Source organism: Macrobrachium nipponense, chromosome 5 (genome assembly GCF_015104395.2).
Source record: "Macrobrachium nipponense isolate FS-2020 chromosome 5, ASM1510439v2, whole genome shotgun sequence".
NCBI lineage: Eukaryota > Metazoa > Arthropoda > Malacostraca > Decapoda > Palaemonidae > Macrobrachium > Macrobrachium nipponense.
The window spans coordinates 111,600,137-111,616,789 of record NC_061107.1 but is presented as its reverse complement, the minus strand read 5'-3'; the positions used below and the strand labels follow the sequence as shown (position 1 = coordinate 111,616,789).

Below are 16,653 nucleotides of genomic sequence, written 5' to 3'. Positions count from 1 at the left end.
GCAAGATGTGCTCTGGCTGAGTGTCGTGCGCCAGCCTCACGTACTGAAATGGACACAAAACATAAATCCTATAAATCCTATAATTAGTCTCTAACATAAAATATATATATATATATATATATATATATATATATATATATATATATATAAATACACACACACACACACACATACACACACACACACACACACACATATATATATATATATATATATATATATATATATATATATATATATATATATATATATATATATATATGTGTGTGTGTGTGTGTGTGTGTGTGTGTGTGTGTGTGTGTGTGTGCGCGCGCACGCACGCGCTAGGCTTTGTAGTGACAACTGTTTCCAAAACGTGTGAAAAATACAAGAAGTTAAGAGGGCATTGTGGTTGTTACAATTACACACACATTATATATATATATATATATATATATTATATATATATATATATATAAATATATATATATATATATATATACATATATATATATATATATATATATATATATAACTATAACTCATGAGTATGATTTTGATTTTACTGCAAAATAAAATAAGGAACTAAAATAATTACAATTCATGGCAATGTTCACACTACAGAAACCAAGAGTGAACTGCCAAATACAAACCTGCGCCTTGGTTGCATGGGCACCTCCCTGGAATTCTAGAGTGCCATAGGCGTCCGTAGGAAGGAGTTGTGTATGCCTGGAGGGACTCCAGTGCAACTCCTCTCCATGGCGAAGAGTTGCTGGAGACCCATCTCGGTGGCACTGCCACAACTGTCCACAGCAGCATCTGGGGATTATACAATGGAGTTACCAAGGCTGAAATGCGATACATTTCATTATCCTAATAAATTCAATGAGGTTCAAAAGGGACCATCATCACGTCATATAATGAAGAACAGGAAGAATACACTAGAGAGGATAACAACTTGGATGTTCCCTGGAGCCAAAAAATAGTTTAATTTTTTATGAGGTCTGCTAAGGCGGCATGACACGCCACGTCGAAACATTTAGTATTAGGAATTAGCTTGAATTCGCTTCAGTTATCTATAACTTCGACTCTGCCAATGGTTAAGAAGGGGGATTTTTTTTAATCACATATTATCGAAGCTGTATCACATATTATCGAAGCAAATATCAATCGGCATGGAAAATTAGTTATTTTTAATTCTACATTTCACAGCATTTTTCAATATGAAGATAAAAGCAAATTAGATAATAGAACTATGCTACATCTATCGATATGCTTGACTCGCAATTCTAATGAAAGTGAACTTTAAACATAAATAGTTGCAAAAGCCGTGAAGCGTAAGTACGGAGAACTTCTAAGAAGCATAATGACGCTTTCATAATGCAGTATACAAGTCTTGTGAGATGGCTGCTGTGTCCTACAAACTACAAAATAAACAAGACAATCCTGCGAAAGATCTTGTGCACTCTACAAGCAGCTTCTGTGCTAACTTCCCAGACAGAAATATATTTCCTCTATGGCGTTCAATATTTATACATTTTGAACGCTTACGCCCTTTTTCCTTTGGTGATACAATGCCTTAGAGCAGCGATATACTAACGTAAGCAAATTATATTTTCTTGGAAGTTAGGCTCCTGCTACATCATATAGCGTTACAGACACCGAATCTGCCATATTAATCATCAAGAACATTATCTTCAAATAGTCTATTCATACCTGTGATTATAAATGACAACCGTTTCTAAGAGCAAATATCTGTCTCCACGTAAACTGCAATAGACCACAAAGAGTACTGTGTTGTGGAAATACTTCTCATTACATACATACATACACAGAAAGTATCTCAAGTTCAAACCCTTACAAAAGTACGTACTCCGTGAAAGTTAATATGACTTACGAAACGGAATGAATCCTCAACACAACAGGCAAGTGAGAACGATTCATGATTTCATAAACACAACAGACTTGAAGAGCCATAATAACCAGTGAAACAACAGACTTACTTTTTCGCGTAACCAGAACATTGTACATTGGCTGCAACTGTATTTCTAGTTCTTACACAGACAGAAGAATATATACAAATGGAACAGGGCCATTGCTGAGAAAAGTGGAAACGCTTAGTGATCATCTTAGAAACTCTTGTAAAATGAGCCGAGGGAAATGTCGACATTCCTGAATATGCTTTATGGCAGTTCAATGTATAGTTAATATAAGATGGAAATGGCTCAAACTATGCAATGCTTTAAGAGGTTAACTTATCAAACTCATTATAATAGATTTCAAAATTTAAATCTATGTATTCGTGTTACAGAATTGAAGCATGCGCAACAGATCAAAATTAAGTTTAATATTTAAGGTTCAAGATCCCGTTAACTACTACAGTATGTATAAATAAAATCAACAACTTATTTCTATGAGCCAATGGAAGAAGCACTGATAAAATACTCATAAAATAGGAGAAAGCATTCCAACATCCGTTAAAATGCATTTCAAAAAATTAAATATCAAGCAGAGTGTAATTATTTAATGCTATGCTTTATTAAGGCGTGTGTTGAGAAATAAAAAAAAGACTATCTTATCTTTCGTACTAATATCCAAGCATTACTAATTCCCAAAATATATGGATTTAGCATCTACGATAAGGATAAGAACTGAGGCGCAGATTCCTGATATGCCCCCTACAATAAGAAAGTGGGATTATGGTACAGAGATTATCCCATAATCCTGACGGACCATTAAGGTCAAGGAGGTCATGTTGTCACCTGTGACCTTTGCTACTAAAACGAACTACATCTAAAACAGCGTACTAGTTCTAAATGATATTGATTCTATGAACATGCTGGAAAGGTCTGAATTAATTTAGTGTATGCAGCGCTTACGGGACCCTAGTTTTTCTTTTTCCTCTTAGAAAAGGCCAACGGGAAGCGTAACTTACCGCCCTTTTCTATCCTAGGCCTAAAGAAAAACAGAAATGTGAGGAAAAAAAAGAAGAAAAAGATCACCACAGAATTTCACTATATCTGGGGATAGAAACAGTTCGTATTTGAAAGGTTATAATTATAGAGATCATGAATCACTCCAGGCCTTATGAACAACCTTTAACGAGAGAGAGAGAGAGAGAGAGAGAGAGAGAGAGAGAGAGAGAGAGAGAGAGAAATCAAAGAAGCGATATGGATCTTTGCTGCGAGTAGATTTCGAGCACAATATCGCTTTCAATAACGGAAAAGACGGAAAAGTTTTATAGGTGGGCTCTGAACGTAAATTTCGAACCCAAAAGTGATGTGGAGTGGTTTCTACCAAACAACAAATGTGATATGGATCCTTATATAATGAACATGTCGAACTCAAAGTCGTATAATGACCGGGATTCCAGCTGAAGGTTTATTTCCCACCAAAGAAATCCGTGATACAGAATCTCACGCAAAGAAAAATTCTGACGCCACGGAAGGACATTTTGAAACATGAGCAACAATATGATATGCAGTCTCATCTAATGCAAACTTTGAACCTAAGGTACTTCAAATAAAGATTCTTACTCGAACCTCAAGAATATAATATGGATTCTCTCTTAAATTTAATTTCGAAAGCGATGATATGCATTCTACCCTGGACAAAAATTTTCAACCCTAAGAAATGATGTGATACGGAATCAATTGTTCTGGATGACTACTTGGGTAAGACACTCAATACAAAGAACTGCTCTGGATTTTCTCAGAGGGAAAATTTCGAATTCAAGGATTGGAAGTTATTCCGAAGAATTAATACAAAAATTATAGCTCAAGGTCAATTTAGAACCCAGAGAAGCTCTAAGTTATAGTTTCTCCTGGCGAAAAATTCAAACTTCAAAAGAAGTCACATGATATGACACAGGTTGTTACGACAAATCTAACAAAAAATAGAGGTAAATGGGTACGGAATTATCAACGAATATTAATATTATTATAATTTTTATAATTGTCTTAACTCATGTTAATTACTGGAGCACCCACATACTACCACTCGAGTATTTAATGAGCGGACACAGCAGACTTGTAAACCCCTTTGGATAAGACCAGGTCTCAAAAACATAAACATATAGAGGAAACTCAAAAACAATGACACTTGTTTCTTGGAGAAATTTAAGTGCGCTTGAATCAGAATACGCCAGAGTTCTGATTGCTTTGTCTAAATTTTGATGTTGACCAGTTAATTTCTTGTACATATGGTCACGTTATATATATATATATATATATATATATATATATATATATATATATATATATATAAAGTAAGACTATCAATATGCCAAGATGGCTGATGTCACTCGCCATTACCTAACACTTCTTACGAAGTTCAGTGCCTGAAGTGGGGCAAAGTTCGTGAAAAAGTCTCCGAACAACTAACTTTTCATAGCTCGTGTTTCATCATGTGACGTCTTATACTGTCGGGTTCCTTTACAAGACGATGTAATCGAGCTCATGCCTATGAGAACCTACAAAGTTTTGAAGCAACGCTTAGAGAGAGAGAGAGAGAGAGAGAGAGAGAAGAGAGAGAGAGAGAGAGAGAGAGAGTAGAAAAGTATTATTATTATAAAATTCTTCATTAAACTAGAAGCAGCTGATTTACTAGTTCTGAATTTTCGGGAAAAAAATAAACGCCTGCAGATTGATGAAGATTTCTTGAAACAGCCCCTTTTCGAGATCAAGCCAATGGAATAGCTACTGCTAACTGGTTAAAGTAACGGACGCACTGGAATCGTAACATCTTTATCTTTGACTAAATGTCTTAATATCAGAGCATTATAACAATATTTACTATACTCTCAAACTAACTGAAACCACATATGTTCCAAATACCCATAAAGTAAAGTTTCATGTTAAACTTTAGGTACTTGATCCAGTTTACCTCAGGGGCTTTACATTTGATTCAGTCAAAGGAAAATCAAAGAAAGAAAACAAATGACTTCGGATGACCTCTAGCATCCGACAACAGTCCACCGATATCTGAACCGGACTAAACAACCAGGTCCTTTGGGCAATGGCTACGAACTCGGGCACCAACACCAATGCATGAAGTGGCACAGGCCGCGAGTTTCAACTTCGATATTCATCATCCAAAATTTCGATGAAAACTGGCTGATAGTCTGACCGAATGAAAACTGACAAATTGCACTTTCCTCTAACAAATTTTAGTCATGGGCTTGGGTCAAGTAAATATGCCAGAGCCATGACTGCGCTCCACAATTTTATTCCTCAGAGCAAATTCTTGATCTTTCCCATTAACATGTTATTTCAAAATGGAATTCATTATACTTGAAATGAAGGTGAGTTACAAGTCTGGTAGTATCAATCTTATATTGAGGAAAAGTAAGTAAAATAATAATTTAAAAAACGAATTCTACTTGTTTTCACCGCAAATAAAAAAATCTTTCTTTTTTAACCTTTCATTTAGGTACAAAATAGTAAAGTCTCGAATTACCATTGCTACGACCGGAATATTTTGTATCCAGAAAAGTCGACTGAACATCTAATTTCGCATCTTATTCGCCAAGAACTTTAGAAATCCTGCTTCTGTCCCGTTTCCCGGTAAAATGGATTCATATGCAATTAATTTCATTTATCTCTCATCCAGCAAATTATGCTCCATCTCTCAAGTGTCACTGCAAAGACTCCTGATTCACTGGATTAATTAAGGAATGGTGGTGCGCACCATTTCGAAAGACCAAGAGTTCATCACAGCTACACTATATTCATGTGTTATTCAGTGTATATGCAAACATACACACACAGACACAGACACACACACTCTCTCTCTCTATCTATCTATCTATCTATAATATATTATATATAATATATATATATATATATATAATATATATATATTATATACACACACACACAGACACACACACACACACTCTCTCTCTCTCTCTCTCAAATCTCTCTCTCTCTCTCTCTCTCTCTCTCTCTCTCTCTCTATATATATATATATATATATATATATATATATATATATATATATATATATATATTATATATATATATATATATATATATATAAATATATATATATATAGTATATATATATATATACTATATATATATATATATATATCATAACACATCACCGTGATTCATAAATACGCATTAAGCTACAAATGTTCTTTAATATCTAATTCACTCTACCTCGGAATTTATATATTTTCACATATGTTAACCGCAGGGGAATTTTTTTAGTTGATAAGAAACTCGTCAGCTCATGGGCACAAACCACGGAACCTAGATATCAGGACGTACAGTGAAGCGCTTTTAACCACAGTTATGGGTCTGTGTGTGCATGTGGGCGTGTGTATCTATAAAGAGAGGTACTGAGAATTAATTCTATTTTGATAAATATCAGTTATAACATATCCATCTAATACAAAATGATGTTATCAATTAATACTATCTTTCTATATGTAATTACCCATAAACCTAGATTCACTTACGGGAGAGAAGCGCAGGCAAATTGGACGGGTGAGTAGTGATATCACTGTCAGTCAAATAAAGTAATATATTACGAAAGCTTAAAAGACAAGATTCCGAAACTAAAGGGAATTGGATACAAAAAGCAAAGTCTGTGCCTACTAGTAATTATAATAATAATTTTCCTTGAAGATTGAAAAAGAAACCCACAAATTCAATTTGTAACGTTGTTTACTTCTAAGTATTTACATTAAGTTTTACTCCACACTCGAGTTACTTTCAGGCCCTTCTGTGCATTCTCAAGAGATGTTTGGGATGTTAGCCTGGGTCAAGGCCCAGCAGTCTTCTGGAACTTCTTCTCGTTGTGCTGTCATTTATGCGATGGCTGTTCTGGTTTTCTTGAGAGTTGCCAATCCCCTCTTGTCGCTCTGATATCCTGAGCTGATGGTCAATGGAATTCACCCTTGTGGTAAGGGTGTGGTCACCGAAAGTCTGTTGGGCAGGAAACCTAATCTCCAGGTCAGCAGGGGTCAATCTTAGCTTCTTTTAATAGGTTTCCTCCGCCCAACAGACTTTCGGTGACCACACCCTTACCACAAGGGTGAATTCCATTGACCATCAGCTCAGGATATCAGAGCGACAAGAGGGGATTGGCAACTCTCAAGAAAACCAGAACAGCCATCGCATAAATGACAGCACAACGAGAAGAAGTTCCAGAAGACTGCTGGGCCTTGACCCAGGCTAACATCCCAAACATCTCTTGAGAATGGGCCACAGAAGGGCCTGAAAGTACTCGAGTGGGAGTAAAACTTAATGTAAATACTTAGCAAGTAAACAAGTTACAAATTGAATTTGTGGGTTTCTTTTTCAATCTTCAGAAGAAAAACTGAAAGAAGTTTTTGTTTGGTTTAATAATTTTCCTCTTGATAACAGCCATTTTCCCTCAGTACGCAGGTTTCTGGGGATAAGCATTAAAAGGAAAAAAAAAAAAGGAAGGTGCAATACCCACACCCTGATTTTTAATTTGGCCAATCTATCATCCGGCCATAGAAGCAATGCTAATACTAATAACAGGAAAGGCTTTTATCCGTCAGTCATAAATCTGAAGAATATAACCTTCGATAAAACTCTACAATCAGCACAGAAATGGGGAATGCATTCTTCAAGATGCCAATACTGAGGTAAAACATTATCACTGCATATCATAAACAAAGTAGAGATAAATAAGAATCAATCAATAAAGGTTGCAATAAAATCAAGTATTCAAAAGTGCAAAATAGCTAACTGTTTGGAAGATTTTCCGTCACAAGCCAAGATATTAGAAAAATTGAATTTAAATGTATGTCGAGTACTTCAGAAGAGAGAAAGACAGAGTTTCATTACCTTCTTTTGTTTACCAAAAGAAAGTAGTACAGTGCTTTTCCCCGTTTGCTTACAAGAGGGAACGTAAGAGGGAGAAGGGGATAGACTGAGAATGACAGTCTTAATCTTTTTTTCATTTATCAGGCAAGAAAGCTACAGAGCTTGCTTACATTCGTCAAAAGCATCATCATTATCATCATCATCATCATCATCACCAGCAGCAGAGTAGCAGCAGTTATTATACGAAACACAGCTATGATGATATCAAAGACAAGTGTAACCTTTGTAAAAGAAGGCAGTGATCTAGCCTGAAATCTCGAGCAAAACCAAACTCTACAGCCTGAAGCCCCAATCAAATGCCAGCCTTTGCGAAAATGTTCCTTTTCTCGCTATTCTGAGTGAGAGAAGACGAGAGAAAGGTACTGGGTGATCCTAACATGCTTTATTTTTCTTTATTTATGTGGCTGGGCTGTGTGTAAGAGTAACACGGGAAACGAGAGAAAGCTTTCTTTTCTTAATTTTTTCTTGATGGGTGGAGGGAGAGAATACAAGAGATATCTTAAATAAGAAAAAGTGCCCTACGTCAAAAAAGTTCAAAATAAAGGAGATCAAGACAAATGTTAAAGCAGGTAAGTAGTTTGAGAGCAGGTAAGCAGACATAAAATTCCAAGAAGTGTGAGATAAGGTATTGTCATTGTGCCAACGGCCATGATCGTGAAAAGCAAAGCACCTGCAACTGATGGTGAAGAACAATAAAAGTAAACTGTAGAAATGATGTTTATTACAGAACTGACGAAAAGAAGGGATACGAAGCTATGCAAAGTAAAATCCATCGCTTGGTACTGGGTAGTAGTACCAATGTCGTTGGGAGACATGAGTTGCAACTGAAGGCAAGACGCTGCTAGCATGAATGGTAAAGAGGATAAAAATGATACATAAAAACCGAGATCCAAGTGAACTTTTAATTAGGGAAGGTAACATACGGTTGTTGGGAAAAAGATCGCAACCAACCTGACAGATGGGGGATACTAATGAGAGAGAGAGAGAGAGAGAGAGAGAGAGAGAGAGAGAGAGAGAGAGAGAAGGGGGGATGAGATGAAGAAAAAAAGTAGTCACGTGGCTGGATTTAAATGAGTTAGAGGTGCCACAAAAGCTGCCAGGATGTAACCGTTATGGTAAAAAGAAGCAGGGAGTGATACGGGTAGAATTGAAATTAATGTAAGCACAGAATACTAATGACGCTGACAACAGAATATCAATGACATTCGTTAGGAAGTAAAAGGATAAAAATTTACGTAAAGGATATAGGCTATTATGTCATGAATAAAACTAATATTAGATACACCAGAAAAAGAAAATTTAAAATAAAAATTCATCCAGATTTTGGAGAATGGTATTATGTTAACCTTAAACGAGAACAAATAACTACAAGAATGAAAAAGCGAGGTAATAAAACTGGCGTTGAAAACGACAACAGTCGGCGAGGCAGGAAGGGCAGCTGAAAGAGGAGGAGTCCGAATTCTGATGCGAATTGGATCCCAAGAATTTCTGTCTGGTCTCTTCCATTTCATCATCAACCGGCCGAGGCCACAATCTTCTCCGGCCCCCAACCCATGCCCAGGGCAACAAAGGACATGAAAATTCAATCATGGTGAAGAATGGCATTTTTTCTGCCATATACCGAGGGGGGGTGGGGGGGTTTAGAAGTGAAAATGAACTGGCTTTACAACTTTAAGAAAATAATCGGCAAAAAAAAAAAAGTCTTCCCTCGTAAATCCCGTGGGTCAAGCAAGGACTTCCAAGTGATTGCCTGGAGAGAGAGAGAGAGAGAGAGAGAGAGAGAGAGAGAGAGAGAGAGAGAGAGAGAGAGAGTTTAACTGGATCCGTGAGGGCAATTCATGGCGGTCTGTGCTTTAGAGAGAGGGCGAGAATGATGGAAAGTGCAACGTGCTTGGTGGGGGGAATTTCCCGAGACTTACTCTAACACGCTCCTTCCCGGACTGAGGAAGATGAGGATGAGAAGGAGGAGGAAGAAGAAGAGGCAGTACACAAAACACAACACCCATGAGGATCGGGAAGGGTTATTTGCATTTTGGGGGCACACAATAATGTCACCGATAGCAAGTCATCGATATCAAATGGGGGAAGAGAGAAAAAATAATAAATATGAGTAAGTAGTGAGATTAGTGAACTTATTATTCGTACATATGTGCAAAATATCAAGATTTTTCTACAGAGATATTAAGCAGGGTTATAAGTACAAGACGATTTCATCTGTGGGAAAGCCTGGAAAAATATTACATTTTATAATGGTTACAGCAAGGTTAAGTAGATTTCACTGTCACACATATACATATATAAGCACAAACACAAGAGAATATATATATATATAAAAATATATATATATATATATATATTCCTATATATATATATAATATATATATATATAGGTACTATTTGTTAAACTAAGATGATTTAGCAGTCAATCACTATTTCATACAACTGCTTGCTACAAAAAATAAAACATATTTTATTAAAATAAAAAACACTGGCAAAATACCAATAGAAATACTCAGCTGGATTCTTTTGCCATACTTCATACCTAAGAGATTTGGAGAATAAAATGTAAATTCATGAAAATGGACGAGAGATGAAGACTTCGAAATCATTTCTGACAAAAGACGCAAAATCAGTTAAGCCTGATGCTCCCGGTTTTGTTTGGAAGAAGCCTTACGTCACTGTGCTTCTAAAAATACCGCTTGGGTGGGGGTCAGAGAACGTGTTCGCACTCTCATTACCTTTTTACCTCTGTCGGTCTTAGGAAATCAGCGCTACTTGAGACACATTTCAAAAGGATAACTTTGAAGCTTAAAAAGTACCTTAGTGAAACAAAGACATTTTTATTTTTCGTATATTTCACATTAAAATGAGCACGACTCTACGCGGGAAAGTAAAAATGAAATGATGCAGTCTTTTAAAAAAGATTGTAACTAGTACAATGAAATAAAGGTAAACCAAACCAGTAAATAAAAATAATAACAATAATAATAAAAATAATAAAGATAACGAATTTTTTGTTTTGATTGAAAAACATCAGAAACAACTGAACAGTTAATGTTATAAGGAGACATTGAACAAAATGATGACGGAATAATCCCTATACGTATAGTAAACATATACGCAAATGTAAAGAACACGGCACTAGAAAACCATCAAGCGAAACTTTTCCTTTTCTTCGACCCTGACCTGAAAAAGGAAGGAAAAAAGAATAGAGAAGCAAATCGTGTGCAGCTCGTTTGTCAGCACTTCTAAGGACTTCGCTTTTGCAACAGTAACGTTGAACACACCACTATCATCGGAGTAAAAAACAGAGGACGCACTAAGGAAGAGAGAGAGAGAGAGAGAGAGAGAGAGAGAGAGAGAGAGAGAGAGAGAGAGAGAGAGAGAGAAAGCTTGATACCAAATATGTGCCAAACTTAATTCGATTCTAGTCTGCATCCACTTACATCAGCAACAGTTTGCACATTAATACAAGGAGTAAGTCGCACGCATGGATTTTTCCTCTTATGTATTTAGGTTTCAACTTTCACAAGAGGGAAAGCCGCGAGGATTTGGGACCATGGAGAAAAGAGTAAAGTACCTAGACCTCTGAAATGGAAAAGAGTAAAGTACCTAGACCCCTGTATATCCATAAGTTTACTCAGTGAAATTTCCATGCTAACGTGGAACGGACAACCCGAACTCTCTGAACGTCTATTTTTCAATTTAAGTTTTCTTTGAAAAGCATATCCCGCTATTTTCTTGATACTGTCTTTCTCAGAAATTTAAATCTTATTTTTTCCAACCAACAAACAATGCTGGCAATACTACAACCTTAAAAACACGCTTCAAAAACAAAGCGCTCTCTCTCTCTCTCTCTCTCTCTCTCTCGTTTTGACGTCATATTAATTTTCATGGTAAATGCTGTGATATAACAAATCTTTTAGTGAAGATGATGCTACTTCAATCCACTATATTTAAAATTTTATTTAAAAATGTGATAAACGTACAAATGGTCCCGTTGATTACTTCATCTCTCATAAACAGGATCAGATTGAGGTTGACATGTTATGGAATCCTGATCTCGACCAGTGAGGCCCTACCCTAAGTATACTGTCAACTAGATAATTATAACGATCAAAACTCAAATGACCACCCAACTCTTCGGAGACTTTTGAAGGTAAGCAACTGGCTATCACAAAATTCTTACCTGGCAGGCATTCATCCATGACATTAAAAACCTTTGAACTGCCCTATTGCCTACTTATAATGTTCGTTTCAAAATACTGACGGTTTTGCTGTATTTTGCTTCTGGCTGCTTCCATATTTCACTTTAAAGCTGTGGAGGCAAGGTGGAAAACACACAGAAGCTTCTCTTTCTATAATTAAATGCACATTTATGTATTGCAAATGTGACTCTTTCAACGGTAACAAATAGGCACGACATACGTGTTCAATTTGTGACACTGCATACGTATATAGCTTAAGAAATTTTCACTACATAAATGCCATTTGAAGGGTATTTTAACATGTGAATAATGAATTGTTTGAAATTATATTTCAATTATTTTAAATTAGGTTAGACTAATTTGTTTTGCGAGGAAATTTTATCTACTTCTTAGTTCTTGAAAGGAATGGAATTTTGTTTACTACTGTAAAACCTATACTGACGGCCATGTTCCCCTGGTTTTGGTCCTGTCAACTCCTCCTCTGGTAGAAATCAGAGTGGAAGTCTGCTACGGCGACTGCCTTCGTTGGTGACAGACTGTGATTTCTCAGAATTTACTGGATGATGAACCAATGAGGAGGAACGGCCTGGCTGGCTGAATAACAGAAGCTTATTTCCAGCTTGCGTTACTTACTATATGACCACTTTAACGTTGGATAGTGTGAATACATATGTCATATATATATATATATATATATATATTATATATATATATATATATATATTATCTTATATATATATATATATATATTATATATATATCTATATATATGATATATGCAAACTATTAGAAGGGCACATTTATATTCATATCTGATGATTGATTGAATCAGCAGCTCTGTTAATATGGGCAATTTTACTTGAAGAATCTGCTATTTCTCTTTACCTTCTCTTGCTACCTGATGAGCACCCTTAATATTCTTGTGGAAGCTTAAATTTCAAGTCAATGGCCCCTTTTGGTGGGCTGTTCCATATGAATAGGGTTAATCTTCTGAATAATAATAATAATAATAATAATAATAATAATAATAATAATAATAATAATAAACTAAGAACCAGATATGTTCAAAGTACGATAGACGGAAATAACATCTCTCCCATATGTAGAAGTGCAATACGAAAAGTGAAACCATAAACAAACCATAGCAAGGTGAATGCCCGGCACTTGCACAGAACCAGTATAAAAAAAAAAGAGGCATGATTCAGTAGCAAAAGCCTCCACTGGAGCCTGTGCAAGAAACATCAGCTACCTTGCAGTAATAAGTGGTACGAGCACCAACCTGAAGGAGTGATAGAAAACGATCAGGCAAAGATCCTCTGGGACTATGGTATCAGAACGGATATGGGTGATACGTGCAAACAGACCAGACGTGACGTTGATTGACAAGGTCAAGAAGAAGTATCACTCATTTGATGTCGCAATACCATGGACACCAGAGTTGAAGAGAAAGAGAGGGAAAACAAAATTGGATAAGTATCAAGATCTGAAAATAGAAATAAGAAGGATATGGGATATGCCAGTGGAAATCGTACCCATAATCATAGGAGCACTAGGCACGATCCCAAGATCCCTGAAAAGGAATCTAGAAAAACTAGAGGCTGAAGTAGCTCCAGGACTCATGCAGAAGAGTGTGATCCTAGAAACGGCACACATAGTAAGAAGAGTGATGGACTCCTAAGGAGGCAGGATGCAACCCGGAACCCCACACTATAAATACCACCCAGTCGAATTGGAGGACTGTGATAGAGAGAAAAAAAAAAAAAAAAAAAAAAAAAAAAAAAAAAAAAAAAAAAAAACAAAAATAATAATAATAATAATAATAATAATAATAATAATGCACCTGTACTTGTAGCAGGAGAGGAATAGCTCTAACCTAATTTTGTTATGTATATGAAAGTACTTTTAATACTTTATTTCGTAGTCAGGGAAGGTCACAAATATATAACACAATGTAGCAGGAACCGCAATTATTTTGGACAATCAAATCGGGTGGAAAATTGTAAGTTTCACCTATTAGCCATCAAAAGTCAGATCATATCAGATACAAAAATAGGTATTTAACTGCTACAGAGGCCTACTCCCCACAAAGACTAGACGCCCAAGGCTGACGAACGACCAGAGGTTAGCAAGCTGCAGGAAGCTCTCTGGCTCTGGAAGGAAGTTGGAGGTGAGAGGCAAAGAACAACACCTGGACTAGATGACCAAGGCTGGCGAACAGCCAGTTGTTGGGGGCTGCTGGAAATCCTCATGCCCTAGAAAGCTGAAGCTGGAAGCCTTGAACACCACCACATGGATTAGAGCCTGAGGCTGGCGAATGGCCAGCGGTTATGGGGGGGCCAATGTAAGTTCATTGGCCCTTGATGGATGCAGCTAAGAGCCTGAACACTATCGCCTGGAGTAGGGCAGTTTGCTGGCCATTGGGGCATCAATGGAAGTTCACTGACCCTGGAAAGCTGCAGCTGGGAGCCTCAACACCACTGCCTAGACTAGAGCCTGAGGCTGGCGAACTTCCAGTGGTTTGGTGGTTGCTGAAGTTTACTGGGCCTGGAAAGCTGCTACTGGGAGCCTGAACACCACCGCATGGACTAGAGCCGGGGCGGTGGCAAATGGCCAGTAGTTGGGGGGGGGGGGGGGGGGGGGGGGGGGGGGGGGGGGGGGGGGCTGGAAGTTCACTGGGCCTGGAAAGCTGCAGCTGGAAGCCCGAACACCGTTCACTGGCCCTGGAAACTGCAGATGTGAGCCTGAACACCACTGACTGGTCTAGAGCCCACGGCTGGTGAAACGCCAGTGGCTGGCGACCGCTGGAACTTCACTGGCCCTGGTAAGCTGCAGCTGGGAGTCGGCCACTGTAAGTTCACTGGCCCCGGAAAGCTGCATATGGGAGCCTGAAAACTATCACATGAACTAGTCCCCAAGGCTGGTAAACTACCAGTGGGTGGGAGTCTGCTGGAGTTCAATGGGCCTTGAAAGCTACAGCTGAGAGCCTGAACACCATTGCCTGGACAAGAGCCCAAGTCTGGCAAACTACCAGCAGTTTGGGGGTCTGCTGGAAGTTCACTGGTCCTGGAAAGCTGCAGCTGTGAGCCAGAACACTACCATCTGCACTAAAGCCTGAGGCTGGTGAACTGCCAGTGGTTGGGGGTCTGCTGGAAGTTCACTGGCCCTGGAAAGCTCCAGCTGGGAGCCTGAATGCCTCCGCATGGACTAGAGCCCAAGGCTGGCGAACAGCCAGCAGTTGGGGGGCCGCTGGAAGTTCACTGGTCCTGGAAAGCTGTAGCTGTGAGCCTGAACACCACTGCTTGGACTAGAGCCTTAGGTTGGCGAATTGCCAGTAGTTGGGGGTCTGCTGGAAGTTCACTGGCCCTGGAAAGCTGCAGCTGGGAGCCTGGACATTAATGCCTGGACTAAATCTGAAGCTGCCGAATGACCATCGGTTGGGGGCTGCTGGAAGTTCACTGGTCCTAGAAACTGCTGCCCTCAAGCCTCAGTATTTTTTATTTAATTTAACCTTAAAGTTAGCCATGAGCATGCATCTCGCACTGCTATAAGTGCAAAAAACACAGGCCACCACCAAGCCATGGTCGAAAGTTTCATAAGCCGTGTCTGTTTCAGTGGCCATGGCTGAGAATTCATTCAGCATTTTACACTGTACAGAAAACTTGATTTTGCCAAAGAAACTTAGGCACATTTTTTACTTGTTCTTGAGAAGAAAGCAAAACCATCTTTGAGTGTGGTTGTGATAATGTAATTCCTTTCAATAGACAGTTTATGACAATTCTAAATGCACTCCATTTACAACCTCCCAAGCCTAAGGACATATCACTGAGGGAAATTAACGCTCGTTTGATTGATGCTAAAAGGTGGAAAATCTTGCGCTAAAAGCTCAAGATTAAAACAGCATAATGAATAAATGTTATGCAAGAATTCAGTGAGTAGAGTCATCTCTTTGCCTTCAGCTTTGTACAGCAAATTCAAGGGAATTTTGTTTGATAAGAGAAAAATAGCCGTTTGTAAATTCTTCAATAAAATCAGAAGTCGCTCACACCCTAGAACAAAGATAAAAGACGAAGCAAAAGTAAAACCTCACGAGCAAATACCAAATGACAGCCGAATTACACTACATGCTTCATGTAAAAAAAAGGGGGTGCATCAAATTAACGAACGTTTTTAGCCTCATACCAAACAGTCCTGTATGAGGATCATCGTTCAGTTCGCGTCTGAGAGCTTTAGTACTCTAATAAGAAGATAACTTTAATATTTTCTCAGACAGGAGCCACATCTCAAATTTCATAATGAATAACCAAGATATAAAGGATTTCTTCCATTCAGGGAATGTTTCTCATTTCATTTGGATTCTCAAGTTGTAATAAAATTCTGGCAACAATTATTATCGCAACCAAGTTGACGAAAAAATAAATTAAAGATATGAATACCACTGATATTGCATACTATAAAAATATTTCTTAAAATAAGCTTATCTCTTTTACTAGCAGTCCTAAGTTTCAGTAAGATTACGAATCACGGGACTTGAACCAGAAATGAGATGTTACAGGAACGGTCAGCTATCTATCTCCTCGGCTATTAATCAGACATGTAGGGTA

At 37.8% G+C, this 16,653-nt stretch overlaps 1 protein-coding gene across 13 annotated transcripts in view; it reads right to left on the bottom strand.

Annotated features, from left to right (window-relative positions):
- LOC135215595 (transient receptor potential cation channel trpm-like) overlaps positions 1-16,653 on the bottom strand; it is a 655,531-nt gene that overhangs the window by 189,601 nt on the left and 449,277 nt on the right. For 8 of the 13 annotated variants that reach the window (XM_064250483.1, XM_064250479.1, XM_064250481.1 and 5 more), the window contains 3 exons: positions 9,764-9,784; positions 633-798; positions 12-43 (listed from right to left, as the gene is read on the bottom strand). In XM_064250483.1, the coding sequence (XP_064106553.1) occupies positions 12-43; positions 633-798; positions 9,764-9,784 (219 nt within the window). The remainder of the gene's footprint in view (positions 1-11; positions 44-632; positions 799-9,763; positions 9,785-16,653) is intronic. The other 5 variants (XM_064250472.1, XM_064250480.1, XM_064250485.1 and 2 more) reach the window with 1 other exon arrangement.